Consider the following 26,227-nt stretch of genomic DNA (forward strand, 5'->3'; position numbering starts at 1 on the left):
GATGTTCTGCAGGTTCTCTGTGTCTATAGAGGTGTGGCTTCATACTCAGTACTTGGGTCTGAGCACGATTCTTAGGTGTGCACACTTCTGAATGTGCATACGTACGTGTATATGTGTGCATTTGTGTAGATTGGTATGTGAGCACACGTGCCTGGGAGTGTTCACTGAACACACGTGCTCCCCAGGTTTCTCAGCTCCCCTTGCCTTTATGCTGGGGCCACATGCTGCTTTTGACCCATGAATCGTGAATAGGAGTGACTTCTGGACCAAGGCGGCTGTTATTAACTGAATGTTTGTGTTCTCCCCAAATTTCTAGGTTGAAGCCCTACCCCCCAGGTGATGGTATTTGGAGGTGGGTCTTTGGGAGGTGATTAGGCTGAGATGAGGTTATGAGAGTGGGGCGTCCGTGATAGGATTTGGGTCCTTATCAGAAGAGGAGAGGAGACTAGAGCATCTCTCTCTCCCCTCCCACGAGAGGTCACAAGCCAGGAGGCCGTCGGAAAGCCAAGAAGAGCCGTCCTCACCAGGAACCAAACCTCCTGGCACCTTGAGCTTGGAATTCCCATCCTCCAGAATTGTGAGTAATACATGTTTGCTGTTAAAGCCAGACTGTGGTATTTTGTTACAGCAGCTGAAGCAGACAGCCTTGGAAATAAGTTTTCTAGAAGCAGCTTTGAGGAGGAAGAAGGGTATAGCTATGATGTAAGATAGAACTTCTGGGCATTGAGGAGTTCCCGTCATGGCTCAGTGGTTAACGAATCCAACTAGGAACCATGAGGTTGTGGGTTCGATCCCTGGCCTCGCTCAGTGGGTTAAGGATCCGGCATTCCTGTGAGCTGTGGTGTAGGTCGCAGACGTGGCTCAGATCCTGTGTTGCTGTGGCTGTGGTGTAGGCCAGTGGCTACAGCTCCGATTTGACCCCTAGCCTGGGAACCTCCATATGCCGCGGGAGCGGCCCAAGAAATGACAAAAAGACAAAAAAAAAAAAAAAAAGAAGAGCTTCTGGGCATTGAGATTTCAGGATTGACCTGTTGCATCAACTAGTATTACCTCATCTCTAAAATAATGCAGATAGGAGTTCCCATCGTGGCGCAGTGGAAATGAATCTGATTAGTACCCACGAGGATGAAGGTTCGATCCCTGGCCTCACTCAGTGGGTTAAGGATCGGGTGGTGTTGCTGTGAGCTGTGGTGTAGGTCACAGACTTGGCTCGGATCCCACATTGCTGTGGCTGTGGTGTAGGCCATTGGCTACAGCTCCAATTCAACCCCTAGGCTGGGACCCTCCATATGCCATGGGTGTGGCCTGAAAGAGCAATAAAGTAAAATAATGCAGATAATACCAAGCGCACAGGGTGTTGTTAGGACTGAATTAGGTGTCACAGTGCATGAATTCTCTCTCAAGTAACTCAGCAAGTTACATTCAGCAAGTGCCTCAAAAGCACATTTTCATTTGCCTGGCACTGTGCTAGGTGAGCAGGACAGACCTGTAAACAGACCGATTACTACACAACGTGGCAAATGTCCAGTTACCAGAGGGTACACAATACACAGAAGGCAGTGGTTAATTCTGGAAGATTCTGGAAAAGTGACACAGAAAGGGTAGATGGGTAGGGACTGCAGGAAGAATTAGAGCTTACCAGGTTAGTATAGGAGGCAGAGGCCTGCCCCAAGTGAGATGGATTGGTCATAAGTGGTAGGACGTGATTAGTGAGGAAGGCCCTTTACTGGTCTTTTTTTTTTTTTTTGGTCTTTTTGCCATTTCTTGGACCGATCCCGTGGCACATGGAGGTTCCCAGGCTAGGGGTCTAATCAGAGCTGTAGCCACCAGCCACAGCAACACGGTATCTGAGCCACGTCTGCGACCTACACCACAGCTCACGGCAATGCTGGATCCTTAACCCACTGAGGGAGGCCAGGGATTGAACCCGCAACCTCATGGTTCCTAGCTGGATTCGTTAACCACTGAGCCACAATGGGAACTCCCCTTTACTGGTCTTGAGAATATTCACCTAAGCCCTGGAAACCTCAGACTCCACTTCCTAAGGGGTTAGTTCACTCCCAGTAAGCAGGCAGGAATGGCTGGTGAGGTTGGGAAAGCATGTTCTCATTTGCTCCTGGTAAAGAGAATACAAGTTTTCCTATTCTTTTTTTGGCCTCACCCACAGCAGGCAGAAGTTCTGGGACCAGGGATGGAACCTGTGCCACAGCAGTGATAACGTCTGTTCCTTAACCCACTGAGCCACCAGGGAGCTCTTTAATTTTTTTAAGACCATGAAAAAAACTGTCCTGCTTTCTTTGTACTCATTTTGAAGGGCGTAAGGGTATCTGCGTCTGCCTCAGCAGGTTGACCATGAGCTCCCAGGGTTGAGGGACATACCTCGTCACATATGCCTCTGGGTCCCCCAGGCCTAGGGCCTGGTCTGTGGCCGGAACTCTTCAAACGCCTGTGGAATCAAAAACCTCATCCGGTTCCTGGGCTGCAGCACTGAACAACAAAACTGCCCCTCCAGGGGTCGCTTTCTGAATTTCAGAAATCTCTCCATTCCCAGCTTTCCCCAGGCTGAACTGAGGCTCATCTCCCAGGAACCTGGGGGCGTGCCTGTGTCGGTCCACGGCGCCACCTCGCGGCCATGCCGGGTAACTGCACCGTCTCGCCCTTAGAGAGCACCCTCTCTCGTGGTTAGGATCCCCCTCTCATGCCCACAATTTTGAGGGGAACAGGGATCCTGAGTAAGCCATCCTCAGCCCCAGCCCCTACCCCCTGTGAAGTCTCTGAGAATGGGCAGGCAATGTTTGGACCCTTGGTTATTTTGGCTCTTGATGACTTAAGCCCCTATTGGTTAAGGGGCTATTAACGGGAGGTCGCTGTGACTACCCAATTAAGGATGCAGACAGATATGGGTTTGATTCCAATTAGCTGTGTGACCCTGGGTACTGTCTCACCTCACTGAGCCTCAGTTTCTCTCTCTATAACATGAGGATTATGTAACTCAGAATTGCTGTGACATATGCCATGTTACATAAGCTAAGGTTTGTGAGCTGTAATCACAAACACAAAGGCACTTGTGCTGCTGTGACTCCACTTGAGTCTCGCTTCAAGAAGGTGCAGTGGGAAGTTCCCTTCGTGGCTCAGTGGAAACGAATCTGACTAGGATCCATAAGGATGCAGGTTCAACCCCTGGCCTCACTCAGTGGGTTAAGAATCCGGCGTTGCTGTGAGCTGTGGTGTAGGTTGCAGATGCAGCTCAGATCCTGCGTTGCTGTGGCTCTGGCGTAGGCCGGCGGCTACAGCTCCGATTGGACCCCTGGCCTGGGAACCTCCATATGCTTCGGGGGCAGCCCTAAAAAGACCAAAAAAAAAAAAAAAAGATGGTGCAGTGAATATTAATATTATTTCTACCTTGTTGACAAGAACATGGAGGGTCAGATGGCTTGAAGGGAACTTCCTGGGGCCTTCTGGCAAAAGGGCAGGACTTGAACCCAAACTTTTTTTTTTTTTTTTTGTCTTTTAAGGGCCGCACCCACGACATATGGAGGTTCCCAGGCTAGGGGTCTAATCGGAGCTGTAGCTGTCAGCCTACACCACAGCCACAGCAACGTGGGATCCAAGCTGCTTCTGCCACCTCTGTGACCTACTCCACAGCTCACAGCAATGCTGGATCCTTAACCCACTGAGCGAGGCCAGGGATCAAACCCGCATCCTCATGGACCTTCGTCAGGTTTGTTAACCACTGAGCCACGACGGGAACTTCAAACCCAAGCCTTCTTGTTCTCGCCAGCATTCCAGGCAGCTCCTCAAAGGAAGAGATGCGGAGGGCAGAGCTGCTGAAGAAAGTTGGGGCTGTCGCAAGAGAGGAAGAGGAGTTTCCACCGTGCTACAATGAGATCGGTTGCACCTCTGGAGCACTGGGACGCAGGTTCAGTCCCCAGCCCTGCACAGTGGGCTTAAGGATCCTCCAAGTCACAACAGCGGCTCAGATCTGATAACTTGCCCAGGAACTCATATGCCAGCAGGTGGCTAAGAAGAGCAAAACAAAGCAAAAAACAAGAGAGGAAGAAAGCAGAGCTGCAGCACTTGAGTGCAATCTGCTCATTCCCTTGTGGATATTAGACTCTTTCTGCAAAAAAGTTTTACTTTAAAAGTTGGTCCTGAGAAGTGCCTGGCCTGGTCAGGAGACCTGGGCTCTGGTCCTGGCTGTTACTGAGCGGCTCTGACTGGGTGACAGTGTGACGCCCCCTCCCCTGCAGAATGAGGGAGGAGGTTGGCTAAGACGCCTGTCCGGGGCCTTTCAGCTCCCAAGCTGGCCCTGGAGAGCTGGGCTTGCAGAGGCTCTGCACGTGTGTACAGGCACGAGGTTATCATCATTGCTTCTCGGAGATCTGGGGTGGAAGAGAGGACAGAGAGGTCTGGCCTGGAGGCGACAGATGGAAAGAATAACTCTTGACTCAACCTCATGAACAGGAGATTAACACTAATCCTCATCTTCGGGACTGGGGAGCCTCGCCCCAGGGGGCCCACACAAGCGGCAGGGGCAGCCGGCTTCCCCGCCCCACCCCGACTCGGGGGCCAGATGAAAAGGATGAGATGCACTTAAATCCAAAGACCAAGGCTCGGCAGATCGGGAGGAGAGATGAGGTCTGGAAACGACCTCTCTGGGTTCAGAAAGACACGACTCCGCTGTGTACCCGCTCTTCTCTGGGGGGAGGGGGGCCGTGTTTTTTATTGCTTCGCTTTTGGCTGATGTTTTGAACATGGACTGGGCCAAGTGGGAAACGTCATCATGGGCCTTTCACACATGCCTATCAAAGGCAAGATGAATGGTCTGGCTGGTGCTCAGATCGTAAATAACAGTGGCATTATCAGGGCAAAATGAGAGAGGGAGAAACGCAAATGAAATGAATCCACTGGGACTCCGAGGGCCATCTTTCCCAGGGAAAAAAAAAAAAATGTCAGGATGAGAAAGACTCAATTCTGATGCCAGACCAAGAGCCAAAGTTCTGAACACTCTTCACGTGGTACCAAAGGAGCGAGCTGTTGACCTTGAATGGCTTCAGGACAAAGCGTGCGCCTGGTTCGTGTTTGTTCTGACACAGAACTGATGGTCCCAGGGGATAAAGGTCGGGGAGTTGGGGGGGATGGAGGTGGAGGCACAGCATGGGGTGCGGCTGTGAGCTCCAGCTCCACGTCAGCTGGCTTGGGCCCTCCCAGTCCCCGAATCTGTGTCTTTCCAGCAAATCACTGAACTTTGCTATGCCTCAGTTTCTGCATCTGTAAAATGGAGCCCATGGTGAGAGCATGGTTATAAACAGTAACCGGATGACTGCGCACAAAGGCCAGCACAGAGGGAGCTCTCTTTGTTCCTGACAGTGACTGAAGAAAGAAACTGAAAGTGCATCCCACATGCCATGCTGGCAGAATTGTTTTCATGCCACAGGGAGACACAGGCTGAGGAAGCCCTGGTGGGGGTGGTGATGAGGAGGGAGGTGTCGTGCTGGGCTTTGGGGCTCCCTAGCTGCTCCTGCTCCCCTCTTCCCTCTCTCCACTCCTCCTCAGACCTGGGGAGGTGTCCACGGACTCAAGCTGTGAACATGTCAGACACGCAGCCCACGGCCACCCTCCCCTCCAGCCTCTGGGCAGGTGTGGTGGGCAGAGCCCCCTGTGATGAGGCTGGCCCAGGATAAAACACACGCCAGACCCCAACCCTCACTGACCCCAGGCTAAAGGCCAGCGTCCCCTAGGCTGCCACTTCCTTCCCGTGTTTCCCTGAACCAATCCAAGCTTTTTAGGCGCCAAGTTCTGCCCTTGGGAAAAAAACAATTCCTACCTTCTCTCCTCTCTGATCCAAACGGATGGCTCTGCCAGTCGCTCAGAGGCAGAAAACAATTAGTGACACATAAAGGAATGTCATGGGATGAGCTCTTCAGCCTTTGCATGAGAACCCAACTTCCAAGAGGACAGTCTAAGGAAATCTTTTGGTTTGGCGTCTCCTGCCCTTCTAGCATCTCAGCCTCATGGGGCTGCCTCTTGCCGCCTCAGTGCCCTGCACTCCAGGCCAGTTGGTGCCAGGCCAGCAGAGCCCCTCTCCACTGGGGGTGTCAGCACAGACACCCCTGCCTAGGTGCCCAGGGCAGGGGATTGGGGCTGCGTCTCAAAGGCCGCTCAGGCTCGTGTGGGCGTGATGTAGGTGGACAGGACCGACTCAGGGCATCCGAGATGCCTGATGAGACCAAATGCAAACAGACATTCTGACTTCTTTCCAAAGATGCCCCAGGCTTCATCTCTCAGCAGCCACACCAGGGAGTCAAGACCTGGCATCTCGGGCACTGCATCCCGTGCTTCACGCCCGAGGCGCTGAGGCAAAACACCATCCCAGATGCCACCAGAGTGCCCCGAGTGGGAGCTCACAGGGCCTGGCAAAGCACCCCTGAGTCCCTTAAAGAGACATCTATTAGATGTGGGGGGAGTTCCCGTCGTGGCGCAGTGGTTAACGAATCCGACTGGGAACCATGAGGTTGCGGGTTCAGTCCCTGCCCTTGCTCGGCGGGTTAAGGATCCGGCGTTGCCGTGAGCTGTGGTGTAGGTTGCAGACTCTGCTCGGATCCCGAGTTGCTGTGGCTCTGGTGTAGGCCGGTGGCTACAGCTCCGATTGGACCCCTAGCCTGGGAACCTCCATATGCCGCGGGAGCGGCCCAAGAAATAGCAACAACAGCAACAACAACAACAACAACAACAACAAAAAAAAAAGAAAAAAAGAGACATCTATTAGATGTGGGAAGAAAGACAAATTCCTGGCTAGAATATTTGGCAACTGGAAACTAGGCCTGTTTAAAACACACACACACACACACACACACACACACACGCACGCACGCACGCACACGCACACACACGCACGTACGCATCCCAAAAAAACAAAAAAAAAACTTAGGCCCTGCTATTTCATCACACCCAAAAAGAGTGACATTCAAATTTGTGAAAACTTAGTGAGTGGCAAAAATATCAATCTTAGAAGAGGAAAAAACCCTAAAAGATGCCTATTCTGGTGATTCTCAGACATGATCCCACGAATGGCTGTGTTGGAATCACGGAGAGCTTAAAAAGTATTACAGATTTCAAGACCACAGATGCTAAGAAATTTGTGTTTTTATCAAACTCCCCAGATGCTTGTGATGACAACGAGATTTGGGGGTTTTGTTTGGTTGGTTGTTTCGGCTTAATTTTTGTCCACACCCACAACAATGCAGAAGTTCCCAGGCCAGGGATCAAACCCCAGCCACAGCAGTGACCCAAGCCACTACAGTGACAATGCCAGATCCTTAACCTGCTGCGCGTGGAGAGAACGGACACCGGGTTTAGAAGCCAATGACTCGGTCCACTGCTCCTGCAACTTTCCTGTGGATGTGACTTGCCTAGTGACCTTACAGAAACACAGACTCCTTCCAGGAGGTCTGGGGTGTCGCCTGAGACCCCGAGTTTCTAGTACTGATGCTGCTGGTCTCAGGACCATGTTTTAAGTAGCGAGACTGTTCTCCAACCTCCCCCAAATTACTGAGGAGGCTGATAACCTGAGCTGCAGGCATGGGAGAAGAAGCCAGAAGGTAACCACTGAGTTGGGAGAAAAAAAATGAGGTGGGTTTGGGGGGAGCAGAAGGGAGGCTGGGAGCTACAAAGCCACCCCTAGAGCCAGCACATCTCCACGGGGGGAGGGGGAGGCAGAGGCAGATGGATTTTCTTACCAGACAACCATTTTGGGACTTGTTTCTTTCTTTTTTCATCTTTTTGCCTTTTCTAGGGCCGCACCCACAGCATAGGGAGGTTCCCAGGCCAGGGGTCGAATCGGAGCTGTAGCTGCCTGCCTACACCACAGCCACAGCAAAGCAGGATCCTTAACCCACTGAGCAAGGCCAGGGATCGAACCCACAACCTCGTGGTTCTTAGTCGGATTCCTTAACCACTGAGCCACCACGGGAACTCCAGAACTTGTGTCTTAATGGTTGTGATAGGGATGGAGAAGGCACAGGTGGTTGTAGGAGTCCCAATAGGGGATCATGGATAAAGAGGGAAACCTGGGGGATGCAGGGAGACCACTGTAAGTCCAAGAAAACCATCAGCACAAGGCAGGCTTGCTTAACTGGTGCAGGTGCGAGAATTGCCTCAGGTCCTTGGGTGGGGGCTGGGATGAGACCTGCATTCAGATTCAGACCAAGGGCAGGAGTTTGAAGACCGCCCTTCAGCTGATTGGAATACCCACCATACCGGATACTACGAAGGAGGAGCTACCACTCCCTGAAAGGAAGAGGCGGGCCTTTCCAACCCCCACCCCCCTTGGATGGTAAAAGTGTGGCCCACCCGGATCCGTGGGCAGAGCGCTTTCTTGCCTGTCCCCTTCCATCTCTGATCATGTCCCATCACTTTGTCTCTCTCTGAATTCCTTCTTGGAGACATGAAGAACCTGAACCTCAGTGAGTCCAGACACAGGGTGAGTGATTCGAATTTGAAACCATGGGTTTAAGTCCCAATCTGGGTTTTGGCTGGGTTCCGGCCGTCGGGGCTGTCAGTTTCAGTTGTTGCAGGCGCACAATGGGGAATATTCAGAACCACACCAGGCAGGGCTCAAAAAAGGGAGACAGGCTCTCTGTAGAGACTCCCTGTGCCAGGTCTGAGATCTGACGGGGGCTGGACCATGGCTGCCCCCACTTTGAGCCGATTCATAGTCTATATGCCAACTGCTGGCATTTATTCCAGAACGTTCATCAAGTAGTGGGCACCTCCCACCCCCCCCATACAGGCACGTGTGTCACGCACCGCACAGAAACACACACAGACACTTTGGTTTCTCAGAAGAGGCACCAGGAGAGTCACTGGTCCCAAGAGGTTTACCCCTTGGCAGCAGCATCGTGCTGGGGATAGGGAGCTGGGGATAGGGGTAGCAGACAGCACAATGCCTTAGCTATACCCCTGGTTCTGCCTCGGGGCTCCATGTGGCAGCCCCTGTGCAAGCCTGGAGGCACAAGGAAATGAACACTCCCTGAGGGAGCCCTTGCCCAGGAGGCATGAGAGCTGGTAAAGAGGTCCCCCTCTCCTGGGCCTCACAGGAACAGTGCAGGAAGCGCTCACTCGCCCTGGGGTGACAGCTGAATATGGTGCCTCCCACTTTAACTCCTTCCCCAGCTTCCTCTAACACATCCCCATTTCCGCAGGGCACTTCCTAAACTCCACTACCTGCATGTTAGCCGACCAGGCTCTGCTTTGGAGGAAAACCAAGATCACACATGCCTCAAGCAGTAGTGGCTAAATCCTGCAGGGCGAGGGAGGAGAAGGCTGGAGACTTCAGAGAGGGTTCCCAGTGACCCAGAACGTCAGAGGCGCTCCCGAAAGTCAGCAGCCCCTGGCCGGGGCTCACGCAGCTGTGCAGGAGTGTCCTGAGAACAATTTCTGTCTTGTCCAAAACATAATGTAAGGTCCTCCGTGAGATGTTGGAAATGAGAGAAGGGAAACTGAAAGCAATGATGCTTGTTTAGCCTGGAGAAGATAAAGCAAAAAGTTCATCACTGACTTCCCGAAAATAAAGGGCTAGTTCTCAGTGTCAGCTGACAGAAGAAGGGCTGAGGGGAGAGGGGCTGAATCTGGGGCTGAAGGGGCAGTTGGCCCATCAGTGGAGATGGCATCTCTGGGTGAAGTAATGAGCTCACCATCATTGGAGGCATTCAGCTCGGGATGGGGAGCAAAATTTTGGGGGATCATGTGAATGGGATTCATTTTTTAGATGAGAGCTTTTATTTTTTTTACTTTTTGTCTTTTACCTTTTTAGAGCCACACCTGCAGCATATGGAGGTTCCCTGGCTAGGGGTCTAGTCGTAGCTGTAGCCGCCAGCTTACGCCAGAGCCACAGCAACGCCAGATCCTTAACCCACTGAGCAAGGCCAGGGATCGAACCCGCAACCTCATGGTTCCTAGTCAGATTCATTTCCGCTGCACCACAACGGGAATTCCAAGACGAGAGCTTTTAAAGTTGTTTCTTCTCCAGGCCCCTATTTAAAAATCATGGAGCCTTTCCAAACTAGGATCTAGGGATTAGGGTCTACCCCTAAAGAGGGAATAGTGAGTGATCTGAGTTATGAGGAGTTGAGCTCACAAACTCCCCCATCCCAACGGCACACACACCTAAACCTATTTGTGTTTTAGTTCTGTTTTTCCCAGAGCAGGCCGTTTTCTCGTGAGGTCTTGGCGCCACCTACTGGCGTATCAGTCCATTACAACATACACTGGGGATAAACAGGGTTGTAGTTTAACAACAACACCCTCTAATTAAAGCATCGATTCAACAAAAATATATAAAATACAAGGTGGGAGTGAGGACTGTTCTAGAACCGGAGGTACAACAGCAACCTGATAAGACATGGTCTCCCCTTCATGAGGCTCACAGCCTAATGGAGTACACAACAAACAAGCAGACGGAAGAATCATAGGGGTTCCCTGGTGGCTCAGCAAGTTAAGAATTGTCACTGCTGTGGCTGGGGTCACAGCTGTGGTGCGGGTTCAATCCCTGGCCTGGGAACTTTCACATGCAGCAGGCGCAGCCAAAAAAAAAGAATCTTTGTACGTTGCGATGTCATCAGGCAATAAGCCCATGGTGTGACTGGCCGGAGAAGGGCTCACTGAGAGGTCAAGCTCAGCAGGATTGGCTGAGAGGGAACAGGGGGCAGAAAGCCTTGTGAGGAGGGGCAAGAATGTTCCATGAAGGCAAAACACAGCACAGGCCAAGGCTTGGTAGCATTAAGAGGCTTGCTGTTCAAGGAGCCTAAAAATCAGTGTATTCAGTGCAAAGTGAAGAGACCAATGGGGGTGCAGTGAGGCTGGGAGAGGCCTTGGGACTGGTCCTGGTCTGTGAGCATTTCCCTAAGCAAAAACACACAGAGGGTTACCGTGGGTTCTTTCAGAACAGCACCTGGTTGAATTTTAATTTTAAAAAAGGGGGCTAGGAGTTCCTGTCATGGCTCAGTGGTAACGAATCTGACCAGTATCCATGAGGACGCAGGTTCCATCCCTGGCCTTGCTCAGTGGGTTAAGGATCCAGCGTTGCTGTGAGCTGTGGTAGGTCACAGATGCAGCTCGGATGTGGCGAGGCTGTGGCTGTGGTGTAGGCCAGTGGCTACAGCTCCGATTCGACCCCTAGCCTGGGAACCTCCATATGCCGTGGGTGCGGCCCTAAAAAGACAGAAAATAAAATTTAAAAGGGGGAGAAGGAAAATGCCATTTTGTGAACTTGGCCATTTGGTCAGATACAGCAGGACCCCATCCTGGGCTGTCAGTGACAGCTGTGTGCTCTGCTCATGCCAGCCTCCAACTGCTCCTGCCCTGCCCGTGTCCCCACAGCTGATAAGCTTGCGTGTCCTTGGCTAACAGCCTCCAACTTCATAGTAAAGTCTAGAACAGTGGTTCTCAGTCTCAGTGGCCAGTCAGCTGGAGCTCCTCAGAATCCCAATGACAGGCCACACCCCTGACTCATTAAATCGCATCCCAGGGGCTGGGCCCAGGTGCCAGGGCTTTAAAAGCTCCCAGGTGATTCCAGGGCACAGCCAAGATAGAGAACAGCTGATCTAGAAGCACCAAAGATGACCCCATTTTATACTCCCAAGTTGTGAAGGTTATACAAGGAGCCAGGTTATACAAGGACCCAGCCTCTTCACCAGGAGGAAGCCCCCACTCTGCTCCCCTGGGCTCCCACCTGGCCTCTTCACCCGTCAACAGACCTGTGAGCTGAGCCCGCTAAAGGCACAGGAGTTGAAGCTTTTGCAACAGAGCAAAGGCTCTCATGCCCTTGATGCAGAAAGCCAAACTCTGCAAGGGGGAGTTTGTGGCAAAGGAAGGGCTGATTTGCAGGTGCCCAGCAAGGGCAGGAGACAAGAATCAGATCCACTCCAACTTGGTCTTCGAGTTAGGGGTGTTTTTTAAGGGGGAAGATCAAAGAACTTGGAATTAATCATCATTGGTGACATTTCTGTGACATGTCTTAATGCAGTTTCCCAGGGGTCAGGATGTGGTTTATGATTCTCTGACCAGGTGGTTCATGGCTTGGGGTCCTGTCAGCTCATCCTGTCCTGGAGACATAACCTAAGTCTCTATAATAATGATGTTATCGGTTATCAACAGCACTTTTAGTTGTTAATGAATGATCTTATTCATCTGACTCTGATGAGTGTTCAGTGAGCACACATTTGAAGCAAGGGAATAAAGTTGGGGGTAGAGAGAGTAACTATAAACTTGGTAAGAGAACCAGAGTTCCCGTCGGGGTGCAGCGGAAATGAATCCAACTACGAACCATGAGGTTGCGGGTTTGATCCCTGGCTTCGCTGAGTGGATTAAGGATCTGGCGTTGCTGTGAGCTGTGGTGTAGTTTGCAGACGTGGCTTGGATCTGACGTGGCTGTGGCTGTTGGGTAGGCTGGCAGCTGTAGCTCTGATTCGACCCCTAGCCTGGGAATCTCCATATGCTGCAAGTGCATCCCGAAAAAGCCAAAAAAAAAAAAAAATTAACTTTGTAAAGGAACCCAGCTTTAGGAGGGGCTGGCTTCAGTTTCCACCACCTCATGATTCATTCTCATTTTCCCAAGGTGCAGGGGCTCCAGACTGCGCCTGAGGACCTCTAGCCACAGAATTCAACCCCAGTCACACATCAGAACAGCCCAAGAGCTTGTAAGAAATGCTGAGGCTTGAACCCAACCTTCGACTGTTTTCCAGGAGAGGCCTGGGCTACCCGGTGGTTCTAACACGCGGTCAGGAGTAAAAGCCACCGTTGTCAAAGTCAAGGCAGCACCCGTGGTCCTTGACATCTTGGGGCCACCAGCATGGCTGTGTGACTGGGTCACTGCTGCTGCTGCTCCCCCAGTTGCTCTGTCACCTCCCATCGCCAGTTAAGCATCCTGGTCCTGGCCCCAGCTCCTGCGCTCCCCCAGCCTCAGACTGGCTACCGCAAGCAGATCGGGTGAGGACGACCAGGGAGCCCATCCTGCTGCCGACCTCCCACAGGCTGGGAGGAAAGAACTCAACTGGGCACCTGACAACCAAGACAGCGATGTGACACAGTACACAACGGGCTGGCTACCCACTGACTTCTGAGTAACAGGAGGGCGAACACAAGCTAAGGAACTGGCAACATGCATGTAAGTGGCACCTGTCCTGCGTGGGTCTGCATACAGCGTGTATCACTGACGCTGCCTGCCTCAAAGGAAAACTACCAACCCGCACCTCAAGCCTAAGGGGGTATAAGGTAAGAGTGGTGACATACGGGTGGTAAAAATCCAGGAGACTTAAGTCTTGTTATTGGTGTGGCTTATCTGCATTTTCTAACTTCCGATGCATATGGATTATTTATTTATTTATTTGTCTTTTTTAGGCCCACAACAGCAGCATATGGAGGTTCCCAGGCTAGGGGTTGAATCAGAGCTGTAGCTGCCAGCCACAGCCACAGTCACAGCCACGTGGGATCTGAGCCTCATCTGTGACCTACACACAGCTCATGGCAACACTGCATCCTTAACCCACTGAGTGAGGACAGGGATGGAACCCACATCGGCAGCTACAGCTCTGATTTGGCCCCTAATCTGGGAACCTCCATGTCCCTAGGTGAGGCCCTATTTAAAAAAAAAAGATAAAAATATCACTCATGTACTATTATAAGAAAGGAGAGCATAATTACACAGTCAATTCTGTTTCATCACAATTCAGGTATGTAGCTGGTCTCCGACTATTGAGCTCACCATTCTGCTGTTCAGAACACCTCCTGACTGAACAAAACCTCTGCCCCTCAACAAGAAGGCAGAGCCACAGTGTAATTTGGTAGCTCGGCAGACACCCAGGAAGATCACAATAGAGTGGCTCCTCCATCCCATGGTTATAGAGAATAAGACCATTCCTATCAGTCGTCTTCATAAGAGAAGTGGATTCTTTACTGTGTATGTGCAGGATGTGTCACACTGTTTTGCAAAGTACGTTGTATGAAACCAGTGTTCTCTGGACAACGGATGCAAAAGGGAGGGATGGGGGGGGGGGGGGTCCGTGAAAGAGACTTCCTTCCTGCAGGGATGTGCAGAACCTCAACCATATTAATATTCACCCTGAATCAGCAACAGGAGGATAGATAGTGTTTGGCTTTCCCCAAATGTATGGTTTTCCCCAAATGTATGTAGCCATGAAAGACTTTTTTTCCCAGGGACCAGTGCTCCTAGGAATACTACTTTGGGAAATACTTGTCTATCCCTTTCAGCATGTAGCTCTTTGACCTGCCACCACAAAGCAGAGCAATTGTGCCCTGTCTCCTGTGATAAAGGCAGGCAGCAGGCCCCACGCAGGGTGCTATAAGACTGAGTGACACAGCTCGCTCAGACTTGTCATCAAGTGAGCTGAGCCACAGATGAGGTAGCTTAGAGCCTAGAAAACAAACAAGGAATGGCCCACTAAATATTAATAGTCAAGCATCAGGTGACATTTTAATTTATTCTGCTTATAGACGCCACTAAGTTATACTTTTGTTTTTTTCAGTCTCATTTGTGTTGGACACAGATTCAGAGGCATGGTGAGAGAGAAAGCAACAGATGTTTCTTTGGCTCCTGTAAAACTTGCTGTGTCTCTCCCCAACTTATCACTTCCAGAGTGATAAGTCATATGCTACTGCAAATACACCATGCATTTACTTAACAACACCTAACTACACTTTAAATTAAAAAACAATAATAACCCCACATAAGACCTACTAGAAATGTGTGGCAGCAAAGAATGGAGTAAGGGTATGAGTGAGGCATGCATGGCAAAGAAAGTTGCCAAGCACCTAATTTCCCTGCAAGTGAAAAAAAGCAGTGATGACTCCCCTCTTCCTATGGGATGGGATGAGAGCTCTCTTTTATACCCTGCTCAAAGTGTCAGGCAGACAGTGGAACTGCATGAATGGTTAACAGGAGCTGGTCATTTTATTTACCAACTTTCAGAGGTCATCACTGCACTGCATGGCCACATTCCCCAAAGTATGTTTCCTAAGAACACTGGCCCTTCAAAGTGCTCCTTGAGGAGTTCCTATCATGGCTCAGCAGTTAACAAACCCATCTAGTATCCATGAGGATTCAGGTTCGATCCCTGGCCTCACTCAGTGGGTAAAGGATCTGGCATTGCCCTGAGCAGTGGTGTAGGTGGCAGACACAGCTTGGATCTTGCGTTGCTGTGGCTGTGGCCGTGGCCGTGGCTGGCAGCTATAGCTCCAATTCAACCCCTAGCCTGGGAACCTCCATATGCCACAGGTGTGGCCCTAAAAAGAAAAAAAAAAAAAAAGACACACCCCAATATTCACTGCAGCACTATTTACAATAGCCAAGGACAGTAGCAACCTAAAATGGTCTTTGAGAGAGGAATGCATAAAGAAGATGTGGTATATATATACAATGGAATATTACTCAGCCATAAAAACAAATACCATTTGCAGCAACATGGGTGGACCTAGAGATTATTAAGACAAAGATAAATATCATATGATATCACGTATATGTGGAATCTAATAAAAAATGATACAAAAGAACTTATTTATAAAACAGAAACAAATTCACAGATTTCCAAAGAAAATGTATAGTTACCATAGGGAAAAGCATGGGGAGGGATAAATTAGGAGGATGGGAATAACATATACCCCTTACTGTATCTGAAATAGGTAATTAATGAGGACCCACTGTATAGCACAGGGAAATCTACCCAATAATCTGTAATAACCTGTATGGGAAAAAAAATGGATCTATGTTTAGATATAACTGATTCACTCTGCGGTACCCCTGAAACTAATACAACACTGTTAAGCCCACTAACTCCAATAAAATTTTAAAAACAAAGATTTTAAATTAAATAAAATCATTAAACAACCATTGTCACTTATCTCATGACTACAAGATTTTTCAAACAGATGTGACAGCCCTCTGTTCCTGATTTAAAAAAAGGGGGGGACAAGAAAACATGGAGTTTCATTATTTTCATCAAGAATTACAGAGACCAAGATATCAAAATACATAAGCTTTTGGCCATATAAAGCATTACAGCAAAGAAAGGGGAAGAGGGACAGCAATGAGATTACTGGAATCTGGAATAAGATTACATTTCATCCATTTGCATAAATACGTAATGTTAATTCTTGTTTCCAAGGAATTTCACACAACATTTTGAAACAGAAGAAGGCGAAAACAACTCTCCAGTTATGGGACTTGGCAAATACAGTTATTATCTCTACCTGCCAGGATGTAAACTGACCCTCACACCTCAATAGCGATCCTTGCGAATCGATACTGCAGAGAGGCAGGCGGCCTCAGTAACACGAGGCCCCTCTCTGCTCCCGGCTGGCTGGACAGCATATCCAGCAGGCCTGTCAAACTAACAAACCCCAGGGCCGCTCCACAGCCGACAGCCATGGAAAAGTCTCCCTGTGTGACAAAGCCCAGGAGGACTCGGGAGCAGTGAGAAGTCACAACCGGGAGCGGGCCAGACCACAAGCCCAGGGTCAGAGCCTGGTGCCCAGGGGGGTCCCCCTCGGCCAGGCCTTCGGCTGCAGCAGGCCCTGGGCTCTGCCTCTTCTCCCTTTTCTTCTGCTCCTTCTGTTTCCGGATCTTGCTCTTGAAGGGGTCGCTGTGCTTGGATTCCTGGGGCCCACGGTAGAGCCGATCCCGGCTGAGCTGGAGGAGGTCCTCCTCGGCTGGGACACAGATCATGGTGTGCGGCTCGGGGCTGCCCTTGCTGAGCAGGGACAGCCTGACCCACACCAGGGCCCGGGGGAAGCGGTCCGAGATGGACAGGCAGGCCTCTCTGGTCAAGTCCTGCTGCCCTCTGCCGGGAGCTCGCTGGGCTGCCCGACTGTCCCCACACCAGGCTGACAGCTGCCTCAGTAACTTTCTGCTCCTGCATGAAGTGAGAGAGAGATGTTTTGAGGATATTTTGTTCAGGGAGAAAATATCCAGTTAGAAAACTGGGCACTGCTAGAGTTCATTTGATTTTTTTACATTCCATTTGTAAATGAAATGGGGAAAGGATCAAAACTTTAATTTTTTTTGGGGGGGGGGTTGTTGTGGATTTTTTTTGCTTTTTAGGGCCAAACCTGCAGCATATGGAAATTCCCAGGCTAGGGGTCGAATTGGAGCTGCAGCTGCCAGCCTACACTACAAGTCACAGCAACATGGAATCTGAGCCTCATCTGTGACCTACACCACAATTCACGGCAATGCTGGATCCTTAACCCACTGAGCAAAATCATGGATTGAACCTGCATCCTCATGGATGCTAGTCGGGCTTGTTACCACTAAGCCACAATAGGAACTTCCAAAACTTTAATTTTTAAAAAAATTACACATTTTTCCAATGATATTTTTCTTTCATATGTCTACCATTCTGTGCAGCGGGTTAAAGGATCTGGCGTTGCCGCAGCTATGGCACAGGTGGCAGCTGCCCTTCAGATTCAACCCCTGGCCCAGGAACGTGCTTATGCCACAGGTGCAGCCATTTTTTAAAAAAACAAAGCAACTTGTTGAAGGTGGACAAAAATAAAGACAGTAGGGTGGAATCTATGGCTGTAATCACTGTAAGAGAATTAAGAGAGGAGCTGCTATTATCCATGAGAAAAGAAACTCTAAGGGACAGTTATATGAAAAGAAAGAAAGAAGGCTATGAAATTACAAGGTTACTATACAGAAAAATAAGTAGCAAGCAAGAGGGGTGGCACTCTTTTAAAATCAGAGAATAAAGAGTAACTGATAACCAGAACTGAGGAGCCTGCAGCAGCCCTGGGAGAAGAACACGCTCGCTCTGTGACTTGATGATAGCACCAAGATCGGGGACCTAGGCAGCCACAAACGCAGATCATTCACAAGCAACTGGAAGAAATCTCACTCAGCGATTTCAAGCAAAGAATGTTGCCAGGGGTTCCTTGTTACCGGAGATCACATGCGTGGAGGTACAGCTTTGCGAGCAAAGACAAAGCATGGGGAAAACCAGCCCTGGTTTAGCTCTATTGATGATACGAGTTTCAGTCATTTCATCAGCTAGCATCATGCCCCAAATCAAATGTGATTTAACCCTCTCCCTGAGCCCTCTACGATACACTGAAAGGCTGGCTTTCCCTTCTAAAAGGGAAAAATCTACCTGGGCTTTGTGTCAGGGGACAGTATTAGAAAACAGACGATCCAAAATGCATCCAGAAGTCATGTGCACTTACCTCACAACGCAGAGGAGACTACGGGGGGCACCCCGGCCTGCTACCCACTTGGTCCCCGCCGGGGCTGGACAATCTGTGTCCATCATGTCTGCGTCGTTTAGGGATGTGCCCGCATCATCAGAGAGCTGTCGAGTCCTTTGGGCTGTGGGAGCACAAGGCACCATGTCTCTCCTGGGGCCACTCTCCTCACCCCCTGGAGAGGGAGTTGCCGGTGATTCCTCCCGGGCCTGGACCCTTGATTCCCAGTCTCGAGTTAACTGCTCCCAGGGACAGCAGAAAGGTGCCAGAGTGCCAAGCTTAACGTAATTGGGCCGTTTGGCAGGAGGGCGTCTAATGGAAATCAAAGAGGAGAACCAATTTTGAGCAGTTTAGGATTGGACAATCAAGATAACCACAGCCTTATACAACTCAACAGCAAAAAAGCCAACAACCCAATGAAAAAATGGGCAAAAGACCCGAATAGACATTTCTCTAAGGAAGATATACAGATGGCCAACAAGCACATGAAAAAATGCTCAACATCACTGATTATTAGAGAAAGGCAAATCAAAACTACTAGGAGGTACTGCCTCACACCAGTCAGAATGGCCATAATATTAAGTCCACAAATAACAAATGCCAGAGAGGGTGTGGAGAAAAGGGAACCCTCCTGCACTGTTGGTGGGAATGTAAATTGGTACAACCACTATGGAAAACAGTATGGAGGTGCCTCAGAAAACTATATATAGAACTACCATATGACCCAGCAATCCCACTCTTGGGCATATATCCCAACAAAACTTTCCTTGAAAAAAAAAACACATGCATGTTCATTGCAGCACAAGAGCCAAGACATGGAAACAACCTAAATGTCTATCAACAGATGAATGGATTAGAAGATGTGGTATATATGCACAATGGAATATTACTCAGCTGTAAAAAAGAACAAAATAATGCCATTTGCAGCAACATGGATGGAACTGGAGACTCTCATACTAAGTGAAGTAAGTCAGAAAGAGAAAGACAAATACCACATGATATCGCTTTTACCTGGAATCTAATATATGGCACAAATGAACCTTTCCGCAGCAAAGAAACTCATGAACTTGGAGAACAGATTTGTGATTGCCCAGGGGGAGGGAGTGGGATGGACTGGAAATTTGGGGTTCATAGATGCAAACTATTGCCTTTGGAATGGATAAGCAGTGAGACCCTGCTGTATAGCACTGGGAACTATATATATCTAGTCACTTATAATGTGAGAAAAAGAATGTATACATGTATGTGTGACTGGGTCACCATGCTCTACAGTAGAAAATTGACAGAACACTGTAAACCAGCCATGATGGAAAAAATAAAAATCATTTTAAAAAAAGATAACCACGGCCTATTTAAAAAACAAACATACCCAAAAAAGTGTGCTAAGAAATATGATAAAAAATAATAATGACCAACCCTACTGGCCGAGCTTTTTTGTTTTCTTTTACAGTTCTTGCTGTAACAGACAATGCACCCACAAGGTCCCCCAGCAAAGCCCATTCTGCTGACATTCAACCCTCAACCTAATCCACGCCAGCCCCTGATTGGCAGAACATGGCTGGGGAAGAACACGCAATAGTCCTGAATGGTCTCACGGTATAAACACAAAACTCAAGAGGATGCTTACCTTTCTTACAAATCTCTTTTATGTTTCTCCAGTCAATTCCATCTTTCACTCCCCTAGACACTGTCTGTGTCAATTCCTCTCCTCAAATCTCCGTGGCTTCTCTCCCCCTCTTACTCGTAGCAGATAACCTTGTCTCTTTTCTACTAAGTAGACGTCACAATCAGGAGGGTACTACCCAATCTTTCCAGCATCTAACCTACCTAAATCTGTATTCACATTGCAGAGTCAGCCCTCCGGCCTATTAAAATGAGAGCACTGGAATTCCTGTTGTGGCACAATGGGATCGGCAGCTTCTCTGCACCACCAGGACGTAGGTTCAACCCCAGGTCCGGCACAGTAGGTTAAAGGACCCTGTGTTGCCCCAGCTACATGGTAGGTCACAACTGCAACTAGGATTTGATCCCTGGCCTGGGAACTCTGTATGCTGCAGGGCCACCAAAATAGAAAAAAAATAAGATGTTTTTTCCTTTTTAGGGCCGCTCCCATGGCATATCAAAGTTCCCAGGCTAAGGGTCGATCTAAGCTGCAGTTGCCAGCCTATACCACAGCAACGTGGGATCCAAGCCACGTCTGTGACCTATATGGCAATGCCAGATCCTTAACCCACTGAGCAAGGCCAGGGATCAAACCCACATCCTCACGGATACTAGTCCGATTCTTAACCCGCTGAGCCACAACAGGAACTCCAATAATAGTTTTTTTTAATTTTAAAAATTAAATGAGAGCACTGAGCCTGATCCTATGGGATGTCACCCCTCTTCCCGCTCAAGGGTTTTGCTCTTGCAATTTTAGCCTCCCTCCCTGCTCCTGGATCCCTCCCCTCAGCCTGGAAACATGTGCTTCCATCAAGAATAAGCTCCATGAGAGTAGAAAAGACTCTGCCTGCCCTGTCCGCTGCTGTAGCCTGGGTGCCTAGAAAGATGTCTGACACATGGCAGGTTCTAAACAAACATGCGCTAAATGAATAAATCAGACAAATATGTAGAGACACATATGGAAAGCTGTTCACAGAACACAGAGCAAAAAATGAGAAATAACCTAAAGGAACACTGATAAATCATACAAGAGCCATGCCAACTCTACTTTGTAGTTGGCAAACTACAACTCACAGGCCCACTGCCTGACCTGACATGACCCATGACCTAGGAATGCTTTTACATTTTTAAATGACTGAAAAAAGAGAAAATATTTCATAGCAAGTGAAAGTGACGTGAAATTCAAATTCAAATCAGAGTGGCCACAGAGTGAGCCTGGAACCCAGCCACACTGGCAGAGCAGAGCAGTTGCCATGGAAACCACAGGGCCCACAAAGCCAGAAATAGTTATCATCTGGCCCTTTCCAGAAAAAGTTTCCCAACACTTGATTTATTAGAGTCCTATTTATTGATATGGGAAAACATTCCATAATATACAGTTAAAAAGGTAGGTTTCAAAACAGTATAGCGTTTTTCAAAAAAAAAAAAAAAAAAAAACAGAGAAATAAGTACGATTGTCAATTTCTTTTTTTGGCTTTTTAGGGCTGCACCCATGGCATATGGAGGTTCCCAGGCTAGGGGTCAGATCGGAGCTACAGCTGCCAGCCTACACCACAGCCCCAGCAATGCCAGATCCGAGCCTCATCTGTGACCTACAACACAGCTCACAGCAACGCCGAATCCTTAACCCACCATGAGAGGCCAGGGATCGAACCCACATCCTCATGGATCCTAGTCGTGTTCGTTAACTGCTGAGCCACGATGGGAACACCACAATTGTCAATTCATATTTGAAAAGCACAGAGAAGCCCCTCAACTGCATACTATGGGAGGCACAGGATGTACAAACACATGATCACTGCCCTAAGAGGGTCTGTAAGCCAGCGATCCAGGAACACATCCCAGTTCATTCACTCAAGCATTCATCCATCGTTCAAACAGTCGGAAAGCCAGGTAGTGCCTGTCTCTGTGGTTGCAGCAGTGAACAGAAGAGCACAACTGTGGAGCTCACAGTCACGGAAGCTCAACATTCAATTATGCACCCAATCATCAGCAACAAATGTTTAAGTTCTTAAGGCCCACTGTGCACTAAGCACTGGCGAGATACTGCAGATGCCACAGCAAACAAGAGGTCTGTGCTACTCTCATCAAAAGTTCATAAACATGTGGAGTTCCCATGTCATGGCTTAGCAGTATCCATGAGGATGAGGGTTCAATCCCCGGCCTCGCTGAATGGGTTAAGGATCCAGTGTTGCCGTGAGCTGTGATATAGGTAGGTCACAGATGCAGCTCAGATCCCACATTGGTGTGGCTGTGGTGAAGGCCGGTGGCTACAGCTCCAATTGGACCCCTAGCCTAGGAACCTCCATATGCTGCAGGTGTGGCCCTAAAAAGACAAAAAAAAATTCATAAACATGTACTACATCGATGACTAGATACAAAGAAACCCCACAATTTCCATATTGAGGGCGGTTAGTAGTGGGAATCTATTAACAAGCACCTGGAATTCGAGTCCCCAGTGTGGGTGTTCACCATTATCCATGAATCGAATAACTACGAGAAGGGCTGTAGCCTGGAAGGGTCTGTAAAAACCAGATAAAGACAATCTCCTGACCTAAGTAATATCTGCTTCATTGTGTCTCAGGAACTGACCTCACAGACAAGGCTGGGAACGTCACATCACAGTAAGTCACTGAAACCAGGGCAAACGATATTGGCCAATGTGCGTTCCCTTTAAGCCAGTTTCTTACCTTGTGTACTTTTCCAGAAGATTCTTAGCCTGCTCCTGAGCAAACCGAACTCCAGCAGGACAATCTGGGAAATCACCTGGAACATTGGGTGACCCTTTATACTGAGAATGCATTAGAGTCTCTTTTAATCCTCCGACTCGTGCACCTCGATAGATCTGAAAGAAATGCCAGAGAGATCTGTCAACTACACTAATGCAGAGTGAAACTGCAGAATTCTTTGTATGGGGAAAATGGGAAACAAGAATACCCATCAAAAAGAGAGTGGATAAATACACCAGGGGATTATTCTATAATGGGTTAGCATACAACAGTCAAAATGAATGAATCAGAGCTTCCTCAATCAACACGGAAAAAGTCTCAATGCTGAGTGAATATAGCGAGTTGCAAAAAGCAAACATACGGGGAGTTATACAGAATTTAAAAACAGGACAGTCATAGTTATATTTTATTTTCGGATACACACATATTTAATAAAGCTATAAAATCATGCATGATACTAACAAACACCAAAAATAAGACTAGTGATTCCTTTAGAAGGACGAGGGAAATGGAGAGGGAGGCACAGCGTGTTTCCAATGAGCCTGCGATGTCTTATTTCTTAAGTTGGATGGTGGGTGAAGTGTGCAAAGGTGTTCATTGTATCAGTCTCTATAGTTTTGCATTCTTGAAACAGTTCATAATTGAAAAGTCAGATTTAAAATTATTCCCCCCCCACAAAAAAAAAATATTCCCACTCCTAAATGATTTAACTGAATGTCTCTTGCACTAAAGGCATAAACACTAAAACTAATTACCCCCATGAATCTAATACCCTGATGTGTCCTCTAATATTCAAAAGAAATATTTAAACTAAGCAGGGAAAAAAAAGGACATTAGATTTTAATAAAAAAATGTAGTTGCAGTTAATAAACAGATATATGTGGTTAGCACGTAAAAAACAGAAGTATTCTAGGGAGTTCCCTGGAGGCGCAGCAGTTAAGAACTCAGCATTGTCACTGCTGTGGCTTGGGGCTTGATCCCTGGTGGGGAATTTCTGCATGGCACAGGTGTGGTCAAAAACAGACAAACAAAAAAACTTCCAACATTTTCATGCTACTACTATTTTAAAAATCAGGCCACTTTTAAAACCTCAAAAATTCACCAACTGTCAGCACAACTCTAATAAAAATTTGGCTCCAGGGATTTTATGAAGTTATCTCGTATACAAGATTATAACTCTAAGAGAGGAAAAATAGCACTCAATTTCTAGATTGTACATAAAGTTAAGAACATTTTACAAAACAATAAAAATAAAAAATAAAAGGAGTTCCCATCATGGCACAGTGGTTAACAAATCCAACTAGGAACCATGAGGTTGTGGGTTCGATCCCTGGCCTTGCTCAGTGGGTTAAGGATCCGGCGTTGCCGTGAGCTGTGGTATAGGTTGCAGACATGGCTCGGATCCTGCGTTGCTGTGGCTGTGGCATAGGCCAGTGGCTATAGCTCCAATTAGACCCCTAGCCTGGGAACCTCCATATGCTGCAAGAGTAGCCCAAGAAATGGCAAAAAGACCAAAAAAAAAAAAAGAGTATTTTCAGCACTTGGTATTTATTAGGAATATATTTTAAACATTATCACTGTTAGGTGGAACCAAAGAGTAACTCACAAAAGGAATCCAGAAAGCCATGCCCCAGCCCTTTGGGAGCAGGACGTCCCAGCCACTTCCCCAGCCTTGCTGGTCATCACCAGTCGCTTTTCCTGGCTGTTGAATCAATAGTATAGGAACCTTGGACTCATGGGGACCTAAAAGAAGCTGTGATCCGGGCACCAGCAACTCGCTCCTCTTCCGGTTTAAATCCTAAAGTGGAAGAAAATAATTCAAGACAGCGCTCATGTTCTGGGAGCTGTTACTGGGTCTCCCGATAAGCAGCTTTAGAAAGTTCAACGCTCTTTTAAAAAGCAAGAGAAAAGTGTTCTCAATAAACAAGTGTGAGCCATGTTAAATACAAGATATTCCTCCCAGGATGTTTCCCTCTCTACATGTGCTTTGGTAGAAAATGCCAAATTGCCTTAAATTTGGGCTAGAGTATACTAGATGATTCAAAGTTATACAATAATATACATACATTCCACCAATTTCTTCTATCGAAATTAATCTTCTATTTTGATACTCTGTCCCTACATTTATTTAAGATTTGTGGTCATGAAGTTAAAAAGGGTACAAATAAATAACAACTTCCCAAGCAGGGGCAAGTGGGCTTGAGAAAATTTCTCAACAGGTCTTAAAGGATGCTATAAATTATCTGTTAAGTGAACTGTAGGGAGGGGACAGCAGCCTCCTTTTAGACTTTTCTTGCTGGCTAGAAAAAGAGATGAACAGGTGGGAGAGAGGCCTTCCACTGGGGAAGCTACAGAAGAAACCCCCTCCATGAGTTCCCTGGTGGCTCAGCCAGTTCAGGATCCAGCATTGTCACTGCTGTGCCTCCTGGGTTTCATCCCTGGCCTGGGAACTTCCACATGCTCCAGCTGCAGCAAAAGAGAAAAAGAGAGAGAAGAAAAAGGAAAGAAAAGGAAAAAAAAAAAAGAAAGAAAGAAACCACCTGAACTCATGTATCACCAAGTCCTAAGTCTCCTTTTTTTTAAGCTTAGGTCAAGTTTCCACTACCTTCTACATGTTGGTATTTCCAAACTATCTATATTTGCACCCTCCTAACTCTCCCCCCTGGGGTTGGAACCTATCTCCTAGACATCTGCTCCTAGGATATCCCGAGGCCCCTCAAACTCAGTTTATTCAGGAGCAAACTCTTCCTTCCTCCTACATGCCCCAGCTAGCTGAAAGATGCACAGTTCTCACAGTTCATCTGCTTATTTGTTCACCCCTTCAAACATTTACTGTTCACTCCTTTACTTGTTCGTTCAAGTTATTTCCTGAGCACCTGTTATGAACCAGGCACTTTGCCAGAACTTGGGAACAGCAATGACAAGTCAGACCTGGCCCCTGCTCTCTTATAGCTGAGCTCCTAAAACCAAGCTAGATGTCAGGAGCTAACCTACAAGCCTCCTCCTTTCTCACTTCCCATCTTCCAATCAACCACTGAGTCTTGTCAGCTTCACCTTCCAGGTGCATGTATTAAACCCCAGCCCCTCTATTCCAGCCACACTGCCACAGCTAAAATGCCATCTGGACTATTTCAAGGGTCTCTTTAAAAGCCATCCAACCACAAGTCTCTCCAGCTCCTGTGCCCCGTCATCCCCATCCCTTTCTCCAGAGCACTGCCAGAGTGAAATCTGATCATGTCAGGGCCCAGCTTAAAAATCTTCAAAGGCCACCCACATCTTCAGTCCAAATCCTTTAAATGCCTCGAGGTCTTTTATGCTCTGGCCTCATTTTATCTCTTTAGTTCCATCTCCTCCCCTACTCTTAACTCCAAGTTACTGACCTTGGAGATTCCTGAACACATCGTCCTGGTTCATGGCCTCTTGCACATGCTGTTCTCAATTCTGACAATCCTTTCTCCACCGCAGCCTTGGCTTCTGGCCCCAAGAAGTCTGGTTAATTCTGCCCACTCACCTAACAGTTAACTCAAATGCCAGCTCCTCCACCCTGGACGCTTCTTCCCCCAGTGTCCCTAGTCTGGGTTCAG

The 26,227-nt window shown here is 48.2% G+C and overlaps 1 protein-coding gene across 1 annotated transcript in view; it reads right to left on the minus strand.

The window, feature by feature from the left end:
• Positions 1–15,835: 15,835 nt before the first annotated feature.
• The window catches only part of POP1 (POP1 homolog, ribonuclease P/MRP subunit), a 48,779-nt gene continuing 38,387 nt past the window's right edge, over positions 15,836–26,227 (minus strand). Inside the window, exons 13-16 of the mRNA XM_047783547.1 lie at positions 24,250–24,441; positions 22,605–22,759; positions 18,235–18,564; positions 15,836–16,925 (exon numbers count right to left, since the gene is read on the minus strand). Of these exons, the coding sequence (XP_047639503.1) occupies positions 16,286–16,925; positions 18,235–18,564; positions 22,605–22,759; positions 24,250–24,441 (1,317 nt within the window). The 3' untranslated portion in view covers positions 15,836–16,285. The remainder of the gene's footprint in view (positions 16,926–18,234; positions 18,565–22,604; positions 22,760–24,249; positions 24,442–26,227) is intronic.

Source organism: Phacochoerus africanus, chromosome 6 (genome assembly GCF_016906955.1).
Source record: "Phacochoerus africanus isolate WHEZ1 chromosome 6, ROS_Pafr_v1, whole genome shotgun sequence".
Lineage (NCBI taxonomy): Eukaryota > Metazoa > Chordata > Mammalia > Artiodactyla > Suidae > Phacochoerus > Phacochoerus africanus.